This window comes from Arachis duranensis, chromosome 6 (assembly GCF_000817695.3).
Source record: "Arachis duranensis cultivar V14167 chromosome 6, aradu.V14167.gnm2.J7QH, whole genome shotgun sequence".
NCBI lineage: Eukaryota > Viridiplantae > Streptophyta > Magnoliopsida > Fabales > Fabaceae > Arachis > Arachis duranensis.
Genome location: NC_029777.3, coordinates 84553054 through 84572883, shown reverse-complemented (window position 1 = coordinate 84572883; position 19830 = coordinate 84553054). Strand labels below are relative to the sequence as shown.

The 19830-nt window shown below is 35.3% G+C and overlaps 1 protein-coding gene across 1 annotated transcript; it reads left to right on the top strand.

Annotated features, from left to right (window-relative positions):
- The first annotated feature begins 11610 nt into the window (after nt 1-11610).
- LOC107494352 (uncharacterized) lies at nt 11611-15963 on the top strand. The gene is made up of 10 exons (XM_016115407.3): nt 11611-11826; nt 12601-12823; nt 12998-13155; nt 13261-13406; nt 13522-13584; nt 13691-13783; nt 14204-14368; nt 14636-14727; nt 14928-15073; nt 15419-15963. The coding sequence occupies exons 1-10, from the start codon at nt 11715-11717 to the stop codon at nt 15739-15741; spliced, it is 1521 nt and encodes a 506-aa protein (XP_015970893.1). The 5' UTR covers nt 11611-11714; the 3' UTR covers nt 15742-15963.
- The last annotated feature ends 3867 nt before the right edge of the window (nt 15964-19830 follow it).

Sequence of the window (19830 nt, the reverse complement as noted above, 5' to 3'; positions counted from 1 at the left end):
TAAAAATAATGCCAAAAAGCGTATAAATTATCCGCTCATCACATATGCATGACACAATTTCTGACATGTGCATTAGGCATTACCTCTTTCAGTGCAGGTAGCAGGCCCTAATAACAATGAATGAATTAATCCAAGTTTACAAACAAATTTAATCTACTAAATCACTAACACAACAAATAAGGATTGACAAAAAGGGAACTAACCTTATGTTGGTCCGACATAAAATTCCAACCGTGGTTGTTCACATCACCAATATCCTCTTGCAATAGTGTTAGGAACCACCTCCATGATTCTTTGTTTTCATATCTTGCAACTACATATGCAACTACGTAGAACTGGTTGTTAGCATCTTGTGCAATGGCCGAAAGTAGTTGCCCCCCATGGTAGGTTTTAAGAAATGCTCCATCTAGGTAGATCAATGTTTTGCAGCCACTTTTAAATTCCAGCTTGCAGGCCTCGAAACAAACATACAACTTGTCAAATGTAGGGGGTGCTTGAGGTTGAGGAGTTAGGTCTAGCAATGAAGAAGACACATGATTACTTCTTTGTATCTCCAATAAGTAGTCTTGCAATTTTTCGTACTGTTCCCTTTCATTATCCATCATCCTCTCTCTTGCCTCCTTCACAGCTCTATACACCATCTTTGAATGTGCAGTAAGGTCAAAGTCTTCTCTCAGAAAATCAATAGTTTCATGAGTGGTCATATGCGGGTGTGTTAGCATCCTTTTCTCCACCTTCATGTTGATCCAGTGTTGATCAGCTATATTACTTTCAAGGTCCCTGGCACAAGTGTGCTCATTTCTATAAGTCTTGACTTGGAAGCATTGTAATTGCCTATTGTAAGATAAGTGGAAAATCCAAGGACACTCTTCATCCTTGCACCCAACCCTAACTTTTTCTCTCTCATTCTTGATCCAAATCAACTCCCTGCCTTCAACAATAAAGGTATCCTCACAACCTCTTTGAACCTCTCAACTGTAGAAAATCTTGTTCCAAGCTTCAATCTTCCTTCTCCGAAACTATATTGGTCATTGAACTCAGGCCAACGATGTTTGCTTCCCTCATCCTCAGAAGAAATGGGTGTATGCAGCTCCTCAGACTCATACTCCCATACAATATCATCATCATCTGTGTCTATATCACGGATATAGTCCACTAGTACTGGCCTTGCCCCTCTAGTTCTATTGGGCTCCCTTGCAGGATTAGACCTATTGGACTGTCTTGCAGGCCTACCTGTCTCGGGCTCAGACGCAAGCCCACTCTTTCTTGCATTAGACCTTATTCTCTAAGACACACGTCTTGCTTGTTTTTTGGGTTGCTTCTTGGGCTGATTGGTTCTCTTAGAGGAACCAGGCACTTGTTTCCTCTTTCCTTTGCCAGATATAGTCCTACTGACACCATATTCCCCACTATCACTGTTTCTTTCATAATCGGGAGGTGGAGATGCATACAATTCATCCTCTGCACTCTCGTAACTATCATGCTCAGTCAACGACGGATCCAATTCCTCCATTTCAACACGAACGACATCTTTCACTACCTCATCATTTTCCTTACCAGCACCATCTGCAAGCTTTGGGTCATCAATAGGGTGATAAAAAATACATAGAATTCATCAGTGTATTTGTTTTTCATCTTAGCTTGACGCATATGGATGATTCCTGCATCTCCCCTCAATACATGCGGCCATGACTCTATATCCTTACTCTTTGGATCATACCAGTATGCCTCCTTGTAAGTTTGATATCTTAGTCCTCTGAACAATGTTATCAAATCACCGAAATTTACAAAATCCAAGTCCATCAGTGGGAACCTCTCAACTTTACCATGTAGGTAAACTAACTCACTAGTAGGGACCCTTGAAAAATAGCCCCCCGTGATAAAAAAATAGGAACCACAAAAATATCGTCCATCTGCAACATTGTTCGGCAGAAAATACTCAGATATGGACCACTTTACCAAACTTGTCTACCATGATCAGCACTAAGCATTAGCAAATCAGAGAAATACCTAAGCCCTAAAACCCAAACAACCCATCTTCCATGTCCCTCACTAACTACATTACACAGAAACCATAACCCACGACATGCATAGCAAATAAAGTTTGAAAGCACAAACCCAATGACTTTCATTATAAAGGTACTTACCGGTATAGACGACACAGTTAACTCCACCAACGAAGCTTCACTGATGCAACCTTAACAAAAAATGAAGAACCGGAGAAGATCAAATATTGTTTTTCTTTTTTGAGGGAAAAGATCATACATATGTGTGCTAGGGTATCAAGTAATTGTGTGAGATTTATATGGGCTTCTTTGGAATTACGTTTAAACGCAATGTTCTCAAACGTTGCCGTTTTAAGCCACAGGGACCTATTTGTCCAAGACTTTTTTCCCAATGGACACATAAACCTTCTTCAACCATCCCGCCTCGCCACATAGACAAATACAACGCCAACTAATTACCACATCACCTGTCTCCGAAGGATCGATCCGTCATGCGCTTTGAATAGTAGGGCATTTTTGTATTTTAAGATCTGTAGGGACGAATTTGTCCATGAAATAAAAGCTCAGGGACTAATTTGTCTTTTTTCCTAAAATAAATTTTGTTGAACATTATTAATTATACTAAAAATATAATTAAAATATGAAAATTAAAAAGAGTTATAAACACTTTTATTCTTAAAATACTATTTATCATATATAATTTATAAAAAATATTTTTTATTTCTAAAAGTTAAACTTAAAATATTTTAATTAAATTATAGATAACGTATTGATAATAAAAGACTAAATTAATTAGCGCGTTAGTACATATTGATACACTAGTATTTATAATTTGAAACTAGAATTATATAAAAATATAAAAAAAAACTAAACTTGTATACGAAAAGTATATTTATATAAAATAACATAAACTTAATTTACAATAATTTTTCTTTCTTTCTTTTTAAAATAATTAAAATTTTTTATCTGTTTTTTAATTTAATTTTGATATATTGTCAGATTAAAGATTTTATGCATCTATTTAATTATGTATTGTAATTAAAAAACCTACCTTTTACCTTCATTATGTAAATAATTATCTAAAAGAATAAATGTAATTAAATGACTATGCAAAAAAATATACATATTTTAATATATCAAAACTAACTTCTATGCTTTTAAACAATTGTTCTACTACTAATTATAATTTTCAAATATTAATTATCTCTCATTTAATTAGAAAATTTATTTGTTATGATTTTTATGGCATAAAATATTTTTTAATCCAAAATAGTTGTTACAAGCAAGATTATTTAAGAGATAAAATTAAAAAGTATTATATAATTTTAAAATGAAGAATATTAATTAATAGATAAATACTATTATTTCTTATCTCAACTAATCATATCTTTAAGCCACACTTTTGAAGCACATGTCGACAGAATTTTAAAAACATCATCGTAACGTAATTCTATTGGCACTCGATTTTCTTACAGAGGTAAGATAAGGATGTAAAATTTCTACTCATATTGGTTAATTAAGAAACGAATAATGTTTTACATCCAAGTATTTTTGTTAACCAAGTTCAATCAAGTTAGTCTAAAATCAACAACTTAGAATTTGGCCACACTTTTTCTTATCACGCTTCAAAAGCATGGCCTAAAAAGGTCAACGGCCACGCTTTTATGAGGGCAGTGATATATTAGAGATTTGGCCATGCTTTTTGATGTCACACTTATTAAATGTGGTCATAGAGAGCAACAGGCACGCTTTTAAAACATGCCAATAGAGTTACATTACGGTGATGTTGTTAAAGCGTGCCAATAGAGTTATGTTAAAATATTGAGAAAAACACTTTACTATTATTCACTCTTCTCTATTCATTAAACTAGCTACTGACGAAACCCTAACACAGGGCTTTATTTTCCAAACCCTCTTCGTCACACTTCCAAACTTCTTCACTGCGCATCCAATGCCTCTAACCCTCTTCATCGCTAAACACAGAGTTCATCGCGCAACCCTTTCTCACAACCCCTCCTTCGGCGCTCCCTCCATCGACGCTCCATCCATCTCAGCGCTCACTCTCTCTCTCTTGCAAACCCTCCGCCGTGTTCACTGTCTCTCGCAAGCCCTCAATCGTTGCTCCTCCCTCAAATGTCGCTGCCTCTCCAATAATTACCCTCACTTGTAATCCTCTGTTTCTCCTTTTGCATTCCTTTTGCGCTGCCTGTCTCCATTATCCTTCCTCCACGCTATGTTTCTGGTTGCCGGTCTCTGCCTCCTTCGGGTGTCTCGTCATCCTCTGCGTGAGGCTATGCTGAAACTCTAGTTACTACTTGCAAGTGGGTTATACCTTGCCGCACACCATAACCTATTCTGTTATTTTTTGAATATCTTTCATTGAACCTTAACTTTATTTTCTTATTTACTTTCAGGGTTCCACCCCAGATTAGGTTCATTCATCCTCTGTAGAACCATGGCCTCAGCTTAATTTTTACATTTTTATGGTCACTCTAGCCTTAAATATGTAAGTTTGACCGAGGGTTCTAGTGCACTTTAACTCTATCGTACCTTGTTTCCTTCAAAGGTAGCTATACGCACAAAATACTAGTGTAACAACTCTACTCATTAATGGGGGTGTTATAGGAACTCTAAGGGTTAGTTTAGTTTTGGTTTTGGATGTTCATATTAACAAAAACTTTGACGGTGAACCTAATTAAATTTGAATTCTCACCTTCATTTTTGAATCTTCCCCCTATCTCCTCTCTTCTCTCTTCTCTTTCTTTTCTCACCATCACCAGCTTTCATTGTCGCTGTCAGTGACATCTGTCGTGGCCACCATCACTGCACCCATTTGTCCGCGAGTTCTCTCTCTCTCTCTCTCTCTATATATATATATATATATTTCTCTCTGTCTCTCTTCAAGCTATGAAAAGTGTCGAGGAAGCTTCTAACCCAAATGCGACTAGATTTTATCATATGTTAGAGTCCGTCGCGTAATCAATGTTTGACGGTTGTGTTCATTCTAAATTGCCTGCCTATGCCCAAATGATGAGTATTACGTTCGAGTCAAACCACACTCAGGAGTCATTTAATAAATGGACTACCCTTTGTAACAAACTAATACCAGTCGGAACTATTGGGATCCCCCCGTAACCATTATGAGGCAAAGAAACCAACGTCAAAGCTAGGACTAAAATAAGGTGAAAATTTATTGCTGCATAAAAGGTTGCATGCTTTATTACGAGTGGATACAGAACTCATGACTTCCAAAGTTTGCGAGTCAACCTAGGTATCTAGTAGAAACGGAGACGATTGGTAAATCTACTAAAAAAATGCACTACTTATCCCTAATCCCTTGGCTAAAAAGATTGTATGCGTCCATGAGTTTGGCACCTCATATGATAAGTTATTATAACAATAAGAGAGATGATGATTTTTATGATGTATCCAGCACACGGAGAAGTTTGGACACACTTTGATCGAGTTCACCCTCTCTTTGCCAGCGAGCCTCAAAATGTAAGATTAGCATTGTGTTCTGATGGATTCGTACTGAACTCTAACTTTGGTAACCCGTATTCCTGTTGGCCTATTGTAGTGACTCCTTATGATCTACCTCGCAAAATATGCATGAAAGATCCATACATATTCCTATTTTGTATCATTCTTGGTCTAAGCAACCCTAAAGCCAAAATATATGTTTTCCTACAACCCTTAGCTTGGTTGATGAGCTGAATGAATTGTTGAATGTTGGAGTAGAAACGTACAATATTTCAACTAAAATAAACTTTCGAACACATGCTGCATTGATGACCATCAATGACTTTCCTACATATAGGATATTTTCAGGTTAGTCTACTCAAGGCAGAATGTCGTGTCCCAAGAACCATTGATAATGGAAGGGGTTTTCAAACTCAAGGCCACGAGAAAGAGCATAACTGGACGAAGCAAAGTATTTTTTAGGAACTTCATTACTGGAAGGATAACTTAGTTTGCCATTTCCTAGATGTGATACATATTGAAAAAAATGTTTGATAACATCATGCACACGATCATGAATGATGATCGAAACAAGGATAATGATAATGTTAGGTTAGACTTGGGAGAAATTTGCAAGCAACCTTATTTAAACTTAAAGAGACTTGATAACGAATGGTGATTTAAGCCAAAGCATGTGTATGCTTTAACAAAGGAACAAAGACAGAATATTTGTATGTGGATTAAGGTATTAGATTTCTGGATTATTTTGTCGTTAACTTGGGGAGATGTGCAAATGTCTTTCAAGGCAAGCTTGCTGGGTTGAAGAGTCATGACTGCCATATTTTTTTGGAGTCGTTGCTTCTTGTTGCCTTTAGAGAACTTCCTAGTAATATCTAAAAATCTCTCACAAAGATAAGTGAGTTTTTTAGGGAGTTGTGTGCTATGAAACTAAGAGTTGACGATCTTTTATTGATGGAAAAGAACATCCCTCTGATATTGTGTAAGCTAAAGGGAATATTTTTCCCTAGTTTTTTCAATGTTATGGAACACTTACTAATTTACCTGCCTTATGAAGCAAAAATGTGCAGGCTAGTCCAATTTAGATGGATATATCCCTTTGAAAAATTGATAAGGTCACTCAAGTGAACTGTGAAAAATAGAACATTTCTTTCTGAAGAGACTTTAGCATTTTATTCTTTCTATTTTTAGCCACATGTTAAAATCCGGATGACTAGAATTGGTAGGAATGATGATAGAGGAGAATCCTCATTCAGTGGACCAAAATACTCGATCTTTGATTAAGAAGGAAATGCACTGGGCGCAGGAAGTGAACACTAGTTAAATTAGAAGGAAGTCGAGGTTGCACATCTGCATGTATTGCTAAAATATGATCAAATTTCACTATATGTAAGGTAAGTATGCTAACTTATTAACATAAATTGTTATATGTTTCAAGGATTAGTGTAATTTATTTAGGTAATTAATCATTGTGTAATACTCCTTTAACATAGGTTATTTTAAAAAACAAATCCTGATTCTTCACTCGATAAGTTTCCACCTTAGTTCAAGGAATACATTTAGTCGAATCTGTATGACACAACAGATGCTAAACTTGTCACACTTAGTTGGGGCCAGGGGATGAGCTATCCAATTTACAACGTCAATGGTTATCGATTTCATTCTTTTAAATGGTTAGTGGGTAAGAAAATAGATAACACTGGGGTTTGGGTCCGCGAAGACATAAGTAGTGGTCATTCAGATTGATTTGGTATGTTTCACAATATAATTCAACCACAATATTTTTGTTTCACTATATACGCAATATTTGTGTTTAAATGTGAGTGATTTGATCTAAGTTTGCAATACAGAACATGGAAGGATAAAGATTACAATATCGCTGAAGTGAATATGTCCAAGAAATATAGACATTATGACCCTTTCATTTTACCCCCCAAAATGCACGACAAGTATACTATTTGTCTTACCCAGAAAGTGTAAGTCTAGTTGGGCGGTAATAATTAAGACTAAACTAAGAGGTCGTACCGAGTTTGGACGGAAGACCAACAACCTTACCAAGTTGATGACCTGATTCCTTCTAGGTTAGTGGTTGACATCAACAATCCTATCACCATAATGTCACCTTTTATGGTTGATGAAATCATTAATCTTAGGGTTGATAATGACATTCATCTACCAGAAGAAGAGGACGTCAAAGAAGAAGAAGGGCATGATGAGGACGACGAAGAAGAATAATTCGATGATCAAAAAGTAAAATTCAAAGAGGATAATGAAACAAGGGGTTATTGGGGATGAAGAAGAAGAAAAAGAGGAATCTGAATGAGGGTAAACTTATGTTCAATTGTGTTATGTTATATGTTCGATTTAGATCAAATATTATATTGCATGTCATATGCTAGATTTATATGCGTGGTAATCATTCTCTATATTATATATTGAATTTGGATTATGATGTTTTTAACTATTTTAATTATTTGTTTTAAGTAGACGTGACCAGGAAACATAATGCTAAGAGTTGCCCTAATGGTCGGGGTAGAGGGCAGGTGACTCATCCCCCGACGACTACTCAGTCACCCTCTACATCCACTGTGCATTCGACTTTAGGACCCAGTAGTGGGACCATCAGAAGGAGGAGGACCACAATGATTATGGGACCTGCAAGGTCTAGTGTTTTATTTTGTATAGTTACACATCATTATTTGTTATTTCAGTGACGAGATTACATTATTATATTGTTTTTTATTAATTTTTAACTAGTTTTAATCAGGTTATAATTATGATAATCATAGTTAAAAAAACTAAATAAAATTTTTTATTAAAAAATATTACCGTTGGATTTTGCATGGAATCAATTCGATGGCTTATTTTAATTTTTTTAAATATTTTTATTAAATAATATTACTATCAGAATTTCCAATTGAAATTTCCGATGGTAGTTAAGGCGGGAAAACATTAAAAAGGGCGCCAACATTACAGAAAATATTTGACAGTAACGTCACCGCAAGTTGGTTGTCTTGCAAACACTTACCATCAAAAAATTTTGACAGTAATTAGTGTCGGTAACCAAAGATTCGTTGATAAGTCATTACCAATGACGTTTATACCATCGGATTTTTTTTTGAGAATTTGTCGGTAATTTCGACAATTTTTGACCTTTTTTGTAACGAATATGCATAAGTTCCTTCTCTGAAGCTAAAGCTATACCTGTCACTTTCTCACAGGATCAAGGTTCGTCTACTTTAAAAATATCATATTCCTCACTCGCCAAATTCACCAAATCCCCAAAAAGAATCTAAATGGGTGTTCTTTACTATGCTTAAAGAACCAATCAATCAAATTCAAGGGGTGTTGAGTAATCTTTAAATTCTACCAAACTAATTGAGCTTTTGGATAATCCTAAATGCAAAGTAATACTGATTCTTGGGAGGCAAGGTACCTTAGGCACCTATCTAAATTTGGCATACTTTTCTTGAATCTAAAAACTGTAATGGGCAGAGCATCTCTAAGACATAGCCAAGCCAAGAATTTATAATTTTCCAGAATAAGTTGACACCAAACTCAAAGCCAATTTTTCCTCTCCTTTCAGGCCCTAGCCGAACTTTTTCTCGCTCAACCACAAATAGCCATTACTCGTATTACAAATCTTCAAAGTTGACCCAAACCAATACCAACTTGATTCCAAACCCGCTTGAGCATTCGAATTGGAAGAAAGCATGTTGACTTTCAAATTATGAGTTAAAGGGTAAATATATGTTCTCAAAGTGCCACTTACCATGTGACCAAATGTTCGAAATATAGAGGTTAGAATTAAAAATGTGAATATAGTCCATCGTATTAGATAGCGGCCCTTATTTCCTCCACTTAGCAAACCAGAAATTCTGATTAAGATCACCTATACACCAAGCAAAACCCTTCCTCAAAACACCTAAAGCTTTTCACAAGCTATTCCAAACATGAAAGCCCTTACCCATTGAGAAATCAAAACTATCATCATGAGAAGATTGGTATTTGGCAACCATCAATTGTACTCATAACTTATCCGATTGATGAAAAAATTGCCACATTAATTTCCCAAGTAAAGTAATATTAGTAGAATAAGGATCTCTAATCTCCAAATCTCCATACTTCTTTAGAGTGATCAAAACTTTTCAACAAATCGGATTTAACCCTGTACCATTTAACTACTCTTTCCAAAGAAAATTCCTCATCATAGCTTCTAATTTGTCTGTTATTCCTTTTGGGAAGAGAAAAACTTACATGTGGTATGTAGGAATAGTAGTTATTACTAAGTTAACCAAGCAAAGTCATCCAGCCCTGTTAAGTATCCAGCTGGTCAGCCTTTCCCTAATCTTATTCAAAACTTCATTGAAAGAGGCACGAGTTGTGACGACCTAGTTTTAAGCAAAACAGAATTTTTTTGGAAGTTCAGCAATACTGCATCATCGAGCACCTAGTCATCAGTGATACTTAGGCTTTTGACCCAATACTTTAGAATGTTTGCTTTGACTTTTGACTCAGGCCTTAAAATTGGGCTTCTATAACAATTTGAAGTTATCCTTATGGTTTATTTGCTGCCATCCTTCCTCATCTCCTTTGCATGGCAAGTCTACATGAATTTCATGCAAACGATCGGCCGCTGATTTTGCACTAGAATCGGTTCCATGATTTGTTCTTGAAATTTTGCCTAAATCACAAGTTTTCATTTCAACTTGTTTTTGAATTTTAGGACTTGAGTTCCCCGGCGGCTGTATGCTTAGATGACCTTACCGTCACCTATATCACCACCAAGCATCATAACTCCTTGCACATTAATTTATCATGACCATATCATGCATAAGAATCACAAATAAGATTAAGACTTTTATATTCCACATCATGAGTAACGCTTTTCACAATAATCTTTTTATGACTGGTTAGGTTAATTTCAACACAAACGTGGGGTATTTACCTCTCTGTGCCAATTTAGTAGCTAAATCCACTTTGATCGGGTTCCCTATTACAGCTGCAATACGAAGCATTGCCTGCTCCTAGTAGCACTAAATTAGAAGTCTTGAAACCCTAATCCACATCAGTGTTGATCCAAAAAATTGTCCACACAGTTTGAACTCCTCATCCCATGATTTCATTGCCACATAATGTTCCTCGATCAACCAAGGAACTCCAAGCATGACCTTATATCGATCCTCAGCAACATCAAATTTCACCAGAAAGTATCCAAATCCCACGTCCAACAGATCAAAACCGCCTTTAATGTGCAAATTATTCTAAGTTTATGAGAGAGAGAGAGTAGCATAACTATAATGCTTATCCAAGATTTTGATCTGTATGGTTCTGCAAGAAAATTTTTTGCCTCTTTCGTGAATGTTACACTAAGTGGCTGAGAATCACCTTTCTTGCCTTTCAATACTGTAATACCATCTCTAGACAATGTTCTTGCTAGGGCAAAAGTCTTAGCCTTCGTTGCACCTACAATCTTGTCTTTGAAAAAGACTTTCGATGGTTTCTTTAAATCACTTCTTGAGAAGTATCTTCCTTGTCACTTGATATATATCCTTCCATACTTTTTTCCTTATCTCTTCCGACGTCATTATTATCTTTTTCATCGTGTTTCACCCTCAAATGGTTGTAAATAAATTATAGAAAAGTATAAGTAGACAATAAAAATACTAAACAATGTGAATAATGGATATATTGAATGTTCAATTCAATAAATATACAGATGATTATGTTGATTTTTAGTTGTTTGGTGATTATTAATTTTGATTTGGTTTACTCATACACAGTTAATAATAACTAGATGTTCAATTCACTAAGTGTGTAAATAATTATTCTAATGTTAAAATTTAAAAATAATTTAAAAATAAAATATATTTTTATTTTATTTGATCAATTTTAAAACCCCATTATTAACATTATTTACAAAAATTATTTTCTACTTAACATGTATCCCAAGTTCCGGACACCCTAACTTTTCATCCCATTCCAAAATCCATTACCCGCGTAAAAGGGAAAAATAAAAAATAAAAATCGTTGCCTTAAACAAACGCGACGCGGTGCAAATCAAATCCCCAAAAAATAGAAATATAAATAAGCCACTGCCACAGTAGCGCAACCAGACTATTATTACTACCACTCCTTCAGTCCTTCCTTTGTCTTTAATCAAAATTCAAGCTTTTCAATTTTCAAGGCACAAAAAGAGCGCGGGTCTAATTCTCCTTTGCTTTTGCCATCATGGGGTGGTTCTCCACGGCGGCCGCCACCGTAACAACCACCCTCCTCTTCCTGTTGCTCTTCATTTCCTCACTTGCCGACCCAGATCACCATAATCCATCTACACTCTCAGGTCCCTTCTTCTTCTTCTTCTACCTCTTCTTCCTATATGTTTTTTTATTTATTACTCTGTTCCCATTCTTCGATTTTCTGTTTACTTGGTGTACTCGCTTTTCAGTTGTTCCTACTTTGGTTTTCGCTGGGAACCCCACACATACTTCACTGGTCACCAATGCAATGGGTTCAAACTTCTAAGCATATTTAATTGAAGCTTTCTCTTTTTTTATTTTTTTTAATGAGTATCTGAGTTTAGGGTTTTTCTTAATTTGAAACATAACTTATTTTTGGGCGGTTTTCTACTTGCCCGAGGGGAAAATGAATTTTGGGTTAGGTGTTATTGACGTGTCTTGGTCTGTGTCTTTGATTGGATATAGTGGAGTTTGGGTTAGTCAAGTGTTGAGTCTCATTGATCATCGTAGCTATGTTGGGGAAATTTGATTGCAACTGAACTTCTATTGTTTCACAGGGTAGAGTCCTCTTTTTTGGTTTTGGGAAAAGAGAAAATGCCATTACTATACTACGTACTCAAGATATCGCAATATATAGTTGTTTTAGTCCAAAGGTGCTTTTGTTGATGGGTTTCCAGAAAAATCTTAGGGAGCTGTGTTCTTGTTTCCTGAGACAATAACTAGAATCACTCCCCTTTTTTTATATTGTGATTGTGTTATAGTGAAATGGTCACTTTATTTTATAGTATCATTAGTCTTCTAATTGTTCTGTTCTGTTTTTCTATTTTTAATCCATCATTGTTGTATTTGATAATAATCTGAATGCTTTACAACTGCAGGTATTGATATTGAAAAGCCGATTCTGGATATCACCCCTGCCCCACTTTTGGGGCATTCGGCTGCTCATGGGGCTAAAGACACTTTTCGATGCGAACGTGTTCAAGTTTCTGGTATCTCAAGGTTTAAACTTGGTAGCTATGCCAGTTCATTCCATGTTTCTGTGGCCCCCTCTGCTGCAATCCCGGAGAGGTTACATAGCAAAATTCAGGTTTGTTTTCACAGGTATGTGCATAACTTTGATTATTCATCAATCATCGTAGTACTTTTCTTATTAATTTAGTGTTACAAACATCTCACTTCTTAGGTGCACACACCCACGCAAACATGCATCTCGTTTCAACTTCTTGCAAAACGCTATATGAAGAGTGTTTTTACTAATTTGCAAACTATGTTCAGGAATAATTCTCTTGGATTGTGCCAGTGTCAAAAGGATGAGTGGAAGAGGATCCAAAAGGGGATATGGAATTCTGTTATGTCACCTTATGACACCAAGTACATTGATGTGGGGATTAATGGTCAAGTTTCAGGTTCTGTTACAGTTGCTCTTGAAGAAGGTATGGTTCTTCCATCTCATAAGAAAAGAATAAGATTATATTATTGTGTTTTGTCAAGTTTTGTAAAAACTGGTGCTTATATGTGTGTTATTAAAAATTTTGCAGATTTTCAGCAGTGGCGCCTCATTTTTCTTGTGCTGGGGTTGGCACTGCTGTGGTTGGCTCCAATTATTAGTAGCTGGGTTCCATTTTATTATAGCACTTCAATGGCTATAGGGATCTTTCTTGTTGTTATAATCATTCTTTTCCAGGTAAACCAAGTATTTTCATTATATATATGGATTGCATTTTGTTTTATTTATTCTATTTTTGCCTTGGTTTGTTTAACATGTCGACTGACCTTTTTCTCTCCTAATTGTGATCTAGGGCATGAAATTATTGCCAACTGGAAGAAAAAATATCTTCTACCTTACCATATATGGATCTGTGGTGAGTTTGATTTAATTTTGGCCTTTGTTAACTTGAGTCTTAGTCTCTTCATGTTTCATGTAATTATTATATTATTCTTCTAATTGATTGCAATGTGCTGTTTCAGCTTGGAGCTGGATCATTCCTTTTGCACCAGTTCTCTCTATTTGTAAATTCAATACTTCAGAGTTTTGGGTTGAGTGAAGATATGCACAATCCAGTAAGTATTTCATCCATCTAATTCTTTTTTGGACATGCTTGGCGCCTATCTATATTTTTATGTTGTGCGATACTTATGTTGTGTCATGGAATGCATATTTAATGGCCAACATCTATATGGACCAAGATTCTTAATCATATTCGGAGGCTTCTTAAAACCCATATATGTTATTTGTTTATTTTTTTTTACTTTTTACATAAGACGAGAAATATATTTTTGTAGGCTTCTTTAAACCCATATATTTTTAGTTGGTTATTGTCTAATTATTATCATCCCCCATCGCTAGTTTTCCCCTGTATTTCATGCTGGATAACTCTTGCTGAAATTTTTGACCATCTGTGTGTGTCTGTCCTTATGGGACTTGGCTAGTCTATCGCATCTTAAATTCTCATGTAACATATTTTGCCAATGCTTCTACAGGTTGCTGTTTTTGTACTACTGGGTATCATCTTGGCTGGAGCTGCTTTGGGCTACTGGATTGTTCGGAGATTTGTTATTTCAAAAGAAGATGGCACTGTGGATGCTGGGGTTGCACAATTTGTGAAAATTGCAATGTACATCATGGGAGTCACCTCCATTTTTCAGGTTTGCATTTATTCAATAGATAATGGGAAGAACAATATTGCTGTTATCTAACACTTTCCCATACAAGTAGTGCTAGGTCACCGTGGGATCACCTTGTGTAAATTATCATTGTTGTTTCCTGAAAATCAGTTACATAATGCTAGATGCATAATGGGATAAAATACAAATTGAACTGTTGTCTGAGAATTTTGGACTCTTGCATACAATTAATTTGAGAATGTTCATTTCACATGTTTATTCTGAATTTATGTTTTTCATTTTTGTCAGAGCACTATTGATTTTCCTCTAGCAATAGGAGCATTGGTCTCTTGCGGTGCTGTTTGCAAGCTTTCTTCCTTGATAATGTGGGTTTATGACTGGTAAGTATAGCTTTTTCTGCGAGTTATTTTGTTCTTGTAAAGTCTCCTCTACTGGACACTGTTAACATATTTGCTTTTTATTCTGGTTGCTTGAATGTCCAAAGATTTTTTTTCCTTTTTTGTTGTGGGCCACTTCTTTGGATGTCAAAACATTGCCATCAAGTTATCGACATGAAACATGACATTATGATTTCATGCAGGTATGAAACGTCAAGGAATGATAGCTATTCAAAGCAGTGGGCGAGAGAAAGACATGGTCGTGCTGAATTCCTTAGCAAGACGCCCCCTAAAGGGAAAGCTTGGAGAAACCCTAAGAGATCTCCATTGTTCGACTCTCCCGTGAGAGGTATGTTTTATGTTCAAACTTTTCTGATGTAAGTTTACTGCATATGCTTTAATCAAATCCCCTCACCTAATCTTTTCCTTTTGCTTTTGTTTGCAAGTCTTTGCCGAATCAAGCAATATCTCCTGGGAAATAGTTAAAAGAAATCAAACTAAATTGACTGATTAAGTAAATATTTAGTGGTAATAAGAACAGAGGAGATCAAGATGGCTCAACTTGCCGGTTAAATGTGCCATAAGATCCAATGCTTACAATAAATACTTGTTTTTTCTGATAAACTTTTCCTGTAAGTCAAAACCTGTGAAGTTTCTGGAACATTATGTTATAGGATCCGCTTATCTGTTTCAGGTGTGGTATCATTATCACCGACGCCTAGTATCACTCCACATTCTTCTGGGTCGCGAGCTGGGCAGGATTACTATTCCACCTTTCACAAGACCCGCAACAGAAAGAAGTTCACAAAGAATGAGTGGGATGAGTTCACGCAAGATTCCACTAGGCAAGCTATATCGGAGTTGGTAGCATCGCCAGAATTCACCGACTGGATAATTGACCATGCAGACAGAATCAAACTCCTTCCGACCGCAAGCTCAGATGAAGAAATGGGAAGCGAGTCAGATTCCACAGAAGTAGGAAGTGAAACTAGATGTAGAATCTTCAATTGGTGGTGACTATGAGTATGAAGAAGAATGTACTAATCAGCATGCACCTTTTTTTTTTCTTTTTTGTTAGAGCTAGTGAGCAGTGACAGTAGTGTAAGTAGTTGGGTACTATGTTTATTGTAACGAGCATGTAGATATAATTTTGATAGTTGCCTTAATTTTCCAAATTGTAACCCTGGGTAATTTTACTGAATCCATTAGTTATTGCATGATTACCAATCATTTGTTGCTTCTCGTGTGTTATTTTATTTTTAATCTCGAGTTTTGGACTTGATAGAAATGGTGACAGGATTTGTGCATGATCAATTATACTATTTTTTCCCCTACCATGAAAATTTAATTATAGCAGTGACAATGAAATATTTTTATGATCAAGTTTTAGACAAGTCTTACGCCCACACGCAGAACAAAAAGCCTAATCTTATACAAATCTATACAAAATGGAGAAATTTGACCTGATATTTGAGATCCAATTCAAATTGATCCCTAAAATAGTATATTGATTTTGCATGTTAACTTGCTAAAATTTGGACTTCTCGTCTAGATTTCATGTGACTAAGATTTACTAGATCTCCTAGAAATTTGATTGGCTCTCCAACATCCTCATAAATACATAACAAGTTCAATTTGAAAATTTTGCGGCTTTAGTAGCAACAATAAAGCTTCTAGAGCTCTAATAAATTTTGATCACATGGAACTTAGGTGAGGAATTTACATCAAAAGTTAATATGCCAAATTAACACATTGTTAATGGAGATTAGTTTAAGGGTTAATGTGAGTTACGATTATACATTTTGGGGTCCAATTTGAGTCCATTGAAATTTTAAGGTTCAAATTAAATCTGACTTCAAATTTTAGGGGGTCAATTTGAGTATTAAGTCTTATAGATTCGATCTCTAACCGCGAGAATAGAACACTTTTATATTGAGATAATACTCAATTTGGTCTCTCAACTTGCACGTGAATCTCAATTTAGTCCCTAAAGTTTCAATTGTCTCTATTTAGTCTCCAAACTTTGCGAATATGACTCATGTTAGTCCCTGAGATAATTTTCGACGAACAAACATTAAGGCTGCGTTTGTTTACAGGGACAGGACACTGAAACATAAAATCATATTTGAGAGATGAGACATGGACAGAGACATTGTGTCAAGAGACATTGAATTAGTGTATTTTATGTCCATCCTAACAGGAAGGACACAAAAACACTAACAAAGAACACAACTATTTTTAATTTTTTCTTTTATTATTCTTGTTAATTTTTAATAATTATATTTTTTATTATTATATTTTCTTCTCAAATTTTTTTAATAAAAAATAAGAATAAATTAGATTTTCATAATTTGTTCTATTTTATCACCAAATAGAATATAAAAACACTAAATTTTGTGTCTCTATCCTTTATCTTGTTTTCAGTGTCTTGTCTTATCTTGTTCTCATAAACAAACGCAGCTTAACAAAATGCTAATGTGGACTGTTGAATGGTACGTTAGATTCTGTAAAACGCGTCATTTTTGTTTTGTCCCTCAAATAGCCCAAAAAAATCGTAAGTGGTATTTATAGCAAGTGATTTGGTGTCATTTTTTAGTCATTTGAGCGCTAAAACCAAAATGACGTCGTTTTACAAGTTCTAATGTGGCAATTGGTTGTCCATGTCAGCGCTTCCTTAACGTTTTTATGTCGAAAATTATCCAGGGACCAATGTGAGTTATGTTTGTAAAATTTGGAGATTAAAGAGAGGCCATTGAAATTGTAGGGACTAAATTGAAACTCGTATACAATTTCAAGGATCAAATTGATTATTAAGTATTAACTCATATTTCGTAAAAGACACTTACTTTAAGGATGAACTCTATTTTATTGATAGAAAATATTTTGGCTTTTGATAGAAAAAAACATGAACTTTTACTTTATCTAGGATTTTTTAAATAAATAAAATAAATATTTTAATTATGAAAATAAATCATTTGTAGAGTTTTTACCAATTTTTGTAATCTTACTTATCTCGTTTACAATGAGAATAAAATAAGTACAGTCGTATCTCTTTTACACTATAAATGAGATAAGACACAAACCCACATCAACGTATCACATGTGCACACGTGTTACGTGAAAAAGAACAGAGTTCACGTATCTCGCGTAAACAAGATACGACTATATTTATTTTGTTTACACTGTAAACGAGATAAGTTGTAACTTAAAATGTTGACATTGTAAATGAGATATAGTATGACAAAAATCAATTAGCTATAAAAAAATCTTCAAACTATTGGTATTCTTCCACAAAACTCTCAATCATTTTTCTCTTCCGTTTTGCTTCAAAAAACTTAGTAAAAATATCTAGTGGTAGTGATTTCTTTGTTGTGATGGTGTATCCCAATTGTCAGATGAAAAGTAGTGACAACCACTATCATACATTGGATTTGGATGCGATGCATGGGATAAATCCATTTTCCAATATGGGGGTGGATGATTTCAACACCGATTGTGGTGTGGAGTTTAGGGATGGTCACAGATTCAGAAGCAGAAAAGTAGTACTGCAAGGCGTGAAGAACTATAGCATTCGGAGAAGTGTTGAGTATCGAATTTTAGAATCGAATCGGTTAAAGTACCACGTGCATTGCCAGAAATTTACTGATAGTTATCCTTGGAGTCTTTGTGTCATCTTCTGATAGAATCTCGGATATTGGTAAGTGTTATAGTATTTTAGTACATTATCTTCTTCGTCATTATTTTTTTGGTTAAATTGTAATTTGATTATATTTCAAATTGTTAGGGATTGCGTAAATTCGGAGAACCGCATACGTATTTAGTCCCACTATGTTTCAGGATCATTGGCAGTTGAAGAACAACCTCATATGTAGAATCATCATGTCCCTCGTACAGTCTAATCCATCAGTTACCATCTCTGCTCTACAGAGTACAATGAGACATATCTGTCACTTCAAACCGTCGTACAGAAAAGTTTGGATGGCAAAACAAAAGGTAATTGCGTAGATATATGATGATTGGAAGAAATCATATAACAAGGTACTGTGATTGCTTCAAGCATGAGGGGATCTGGCACCCAGGAGCTCCTAATGTACTACCATATTAGACGTTGGTACCAAGTCTGGAAGTCACACAGACACCCACCCATTAGCTCCCCATTTGTGCGTAACCCGAGGTGATATGCAACATCCTGCAGGGTGATACTGCACTCCCCCCATGGCAGGTGGAAAGTGTGGGTCTCCAGATGCTAGTACTCCACGAATGCAATGTTAAGAGAGTTATCAAACACAAAGTCCCTGAGCTGCATCATGTCACTGAACCCAGCCTCCGTTAGGTAAGGGACGATAGCTTCCGGTGGTGCAAGTGTGAGACTCACCTGCCTAGGTAGTAGCAGGAGCGAGGCCTCTGTTAAAAGAAAAACTTATAAAAAATCTGGATTTCAAACTAAGTTATTCTAACATACTCAAATTCAATATAAAAAAATATGAAATTCAACTCACATAAACAACAACATAATAAACAGGATAAAACACTAATTAATAAATTTCTTTTATTTATTTAAAAAAACTAATAAATGTTTAATCAATAAATCAAATCAAATTAATTAGTAAATTAACTTTATTACAAGTAAATTTTACACCTAACAAATATTAATAACTTGCCAACTAACCTATACTATGTTACCTAAATATGGTCCATCCTACTCATGTGTTAAAACACTATAAAAGTACTCTAATTATAATCACATACACTTATTAATTTAAAAGATAAAAATAACACTAACCTCAAAGTCGATAGCTCTCGTAATGTGCCAATTATCGTTCAGACGGTTGATGTCAGGATCTCGTGCGTCTGCACATGCCATAACGTCTGGACAATTAAGAAATATCAAGAAAACGTGCAAAAAAGAGAGAAATGAGGGTTAGGGGGAATGGGGGGAGTGGATGAGGCCCTGTGAACGAGTTTCATTTATAGACACGTCCTAGCCTTTTCACCGTAAACGAGATAAATATAGTCATATCTCGTTTATACTGTGAATGAAATAAGGTCCTTGTCGAAACATGTGTACAAACGTGACATGTAAATGTGTTCGTGCCTTATCTCATT

What these genes read in the sequence shown, in the direction of transcription:
- LOC107494352 (XM_016115407.3), top strand. Translation starts at nt 11,715, where the DNA reads ATGGGGTGGTTCTCCACGGCGGCCGCCACCGTAACAACCACCCTCCTC. An exon ending in TACAGTTGCTCTTGAAGAAG is followed by an intron (nt 13,156 to 13,260) that starts GTATGGTTCTTC and finishes AAAATTTTGCAG; the next exon opens with ATTTTCAGCAGTGGCGCCTC. An exon ending in GTGAAGATATGCACAATCCA is followed by an intron (nt 13,784 to 14,203) that starts GTAAGTATTTCA and finishes ATGCTTCTACAG; the next exon opens with GTTGCTGTTTTTGTACTACT.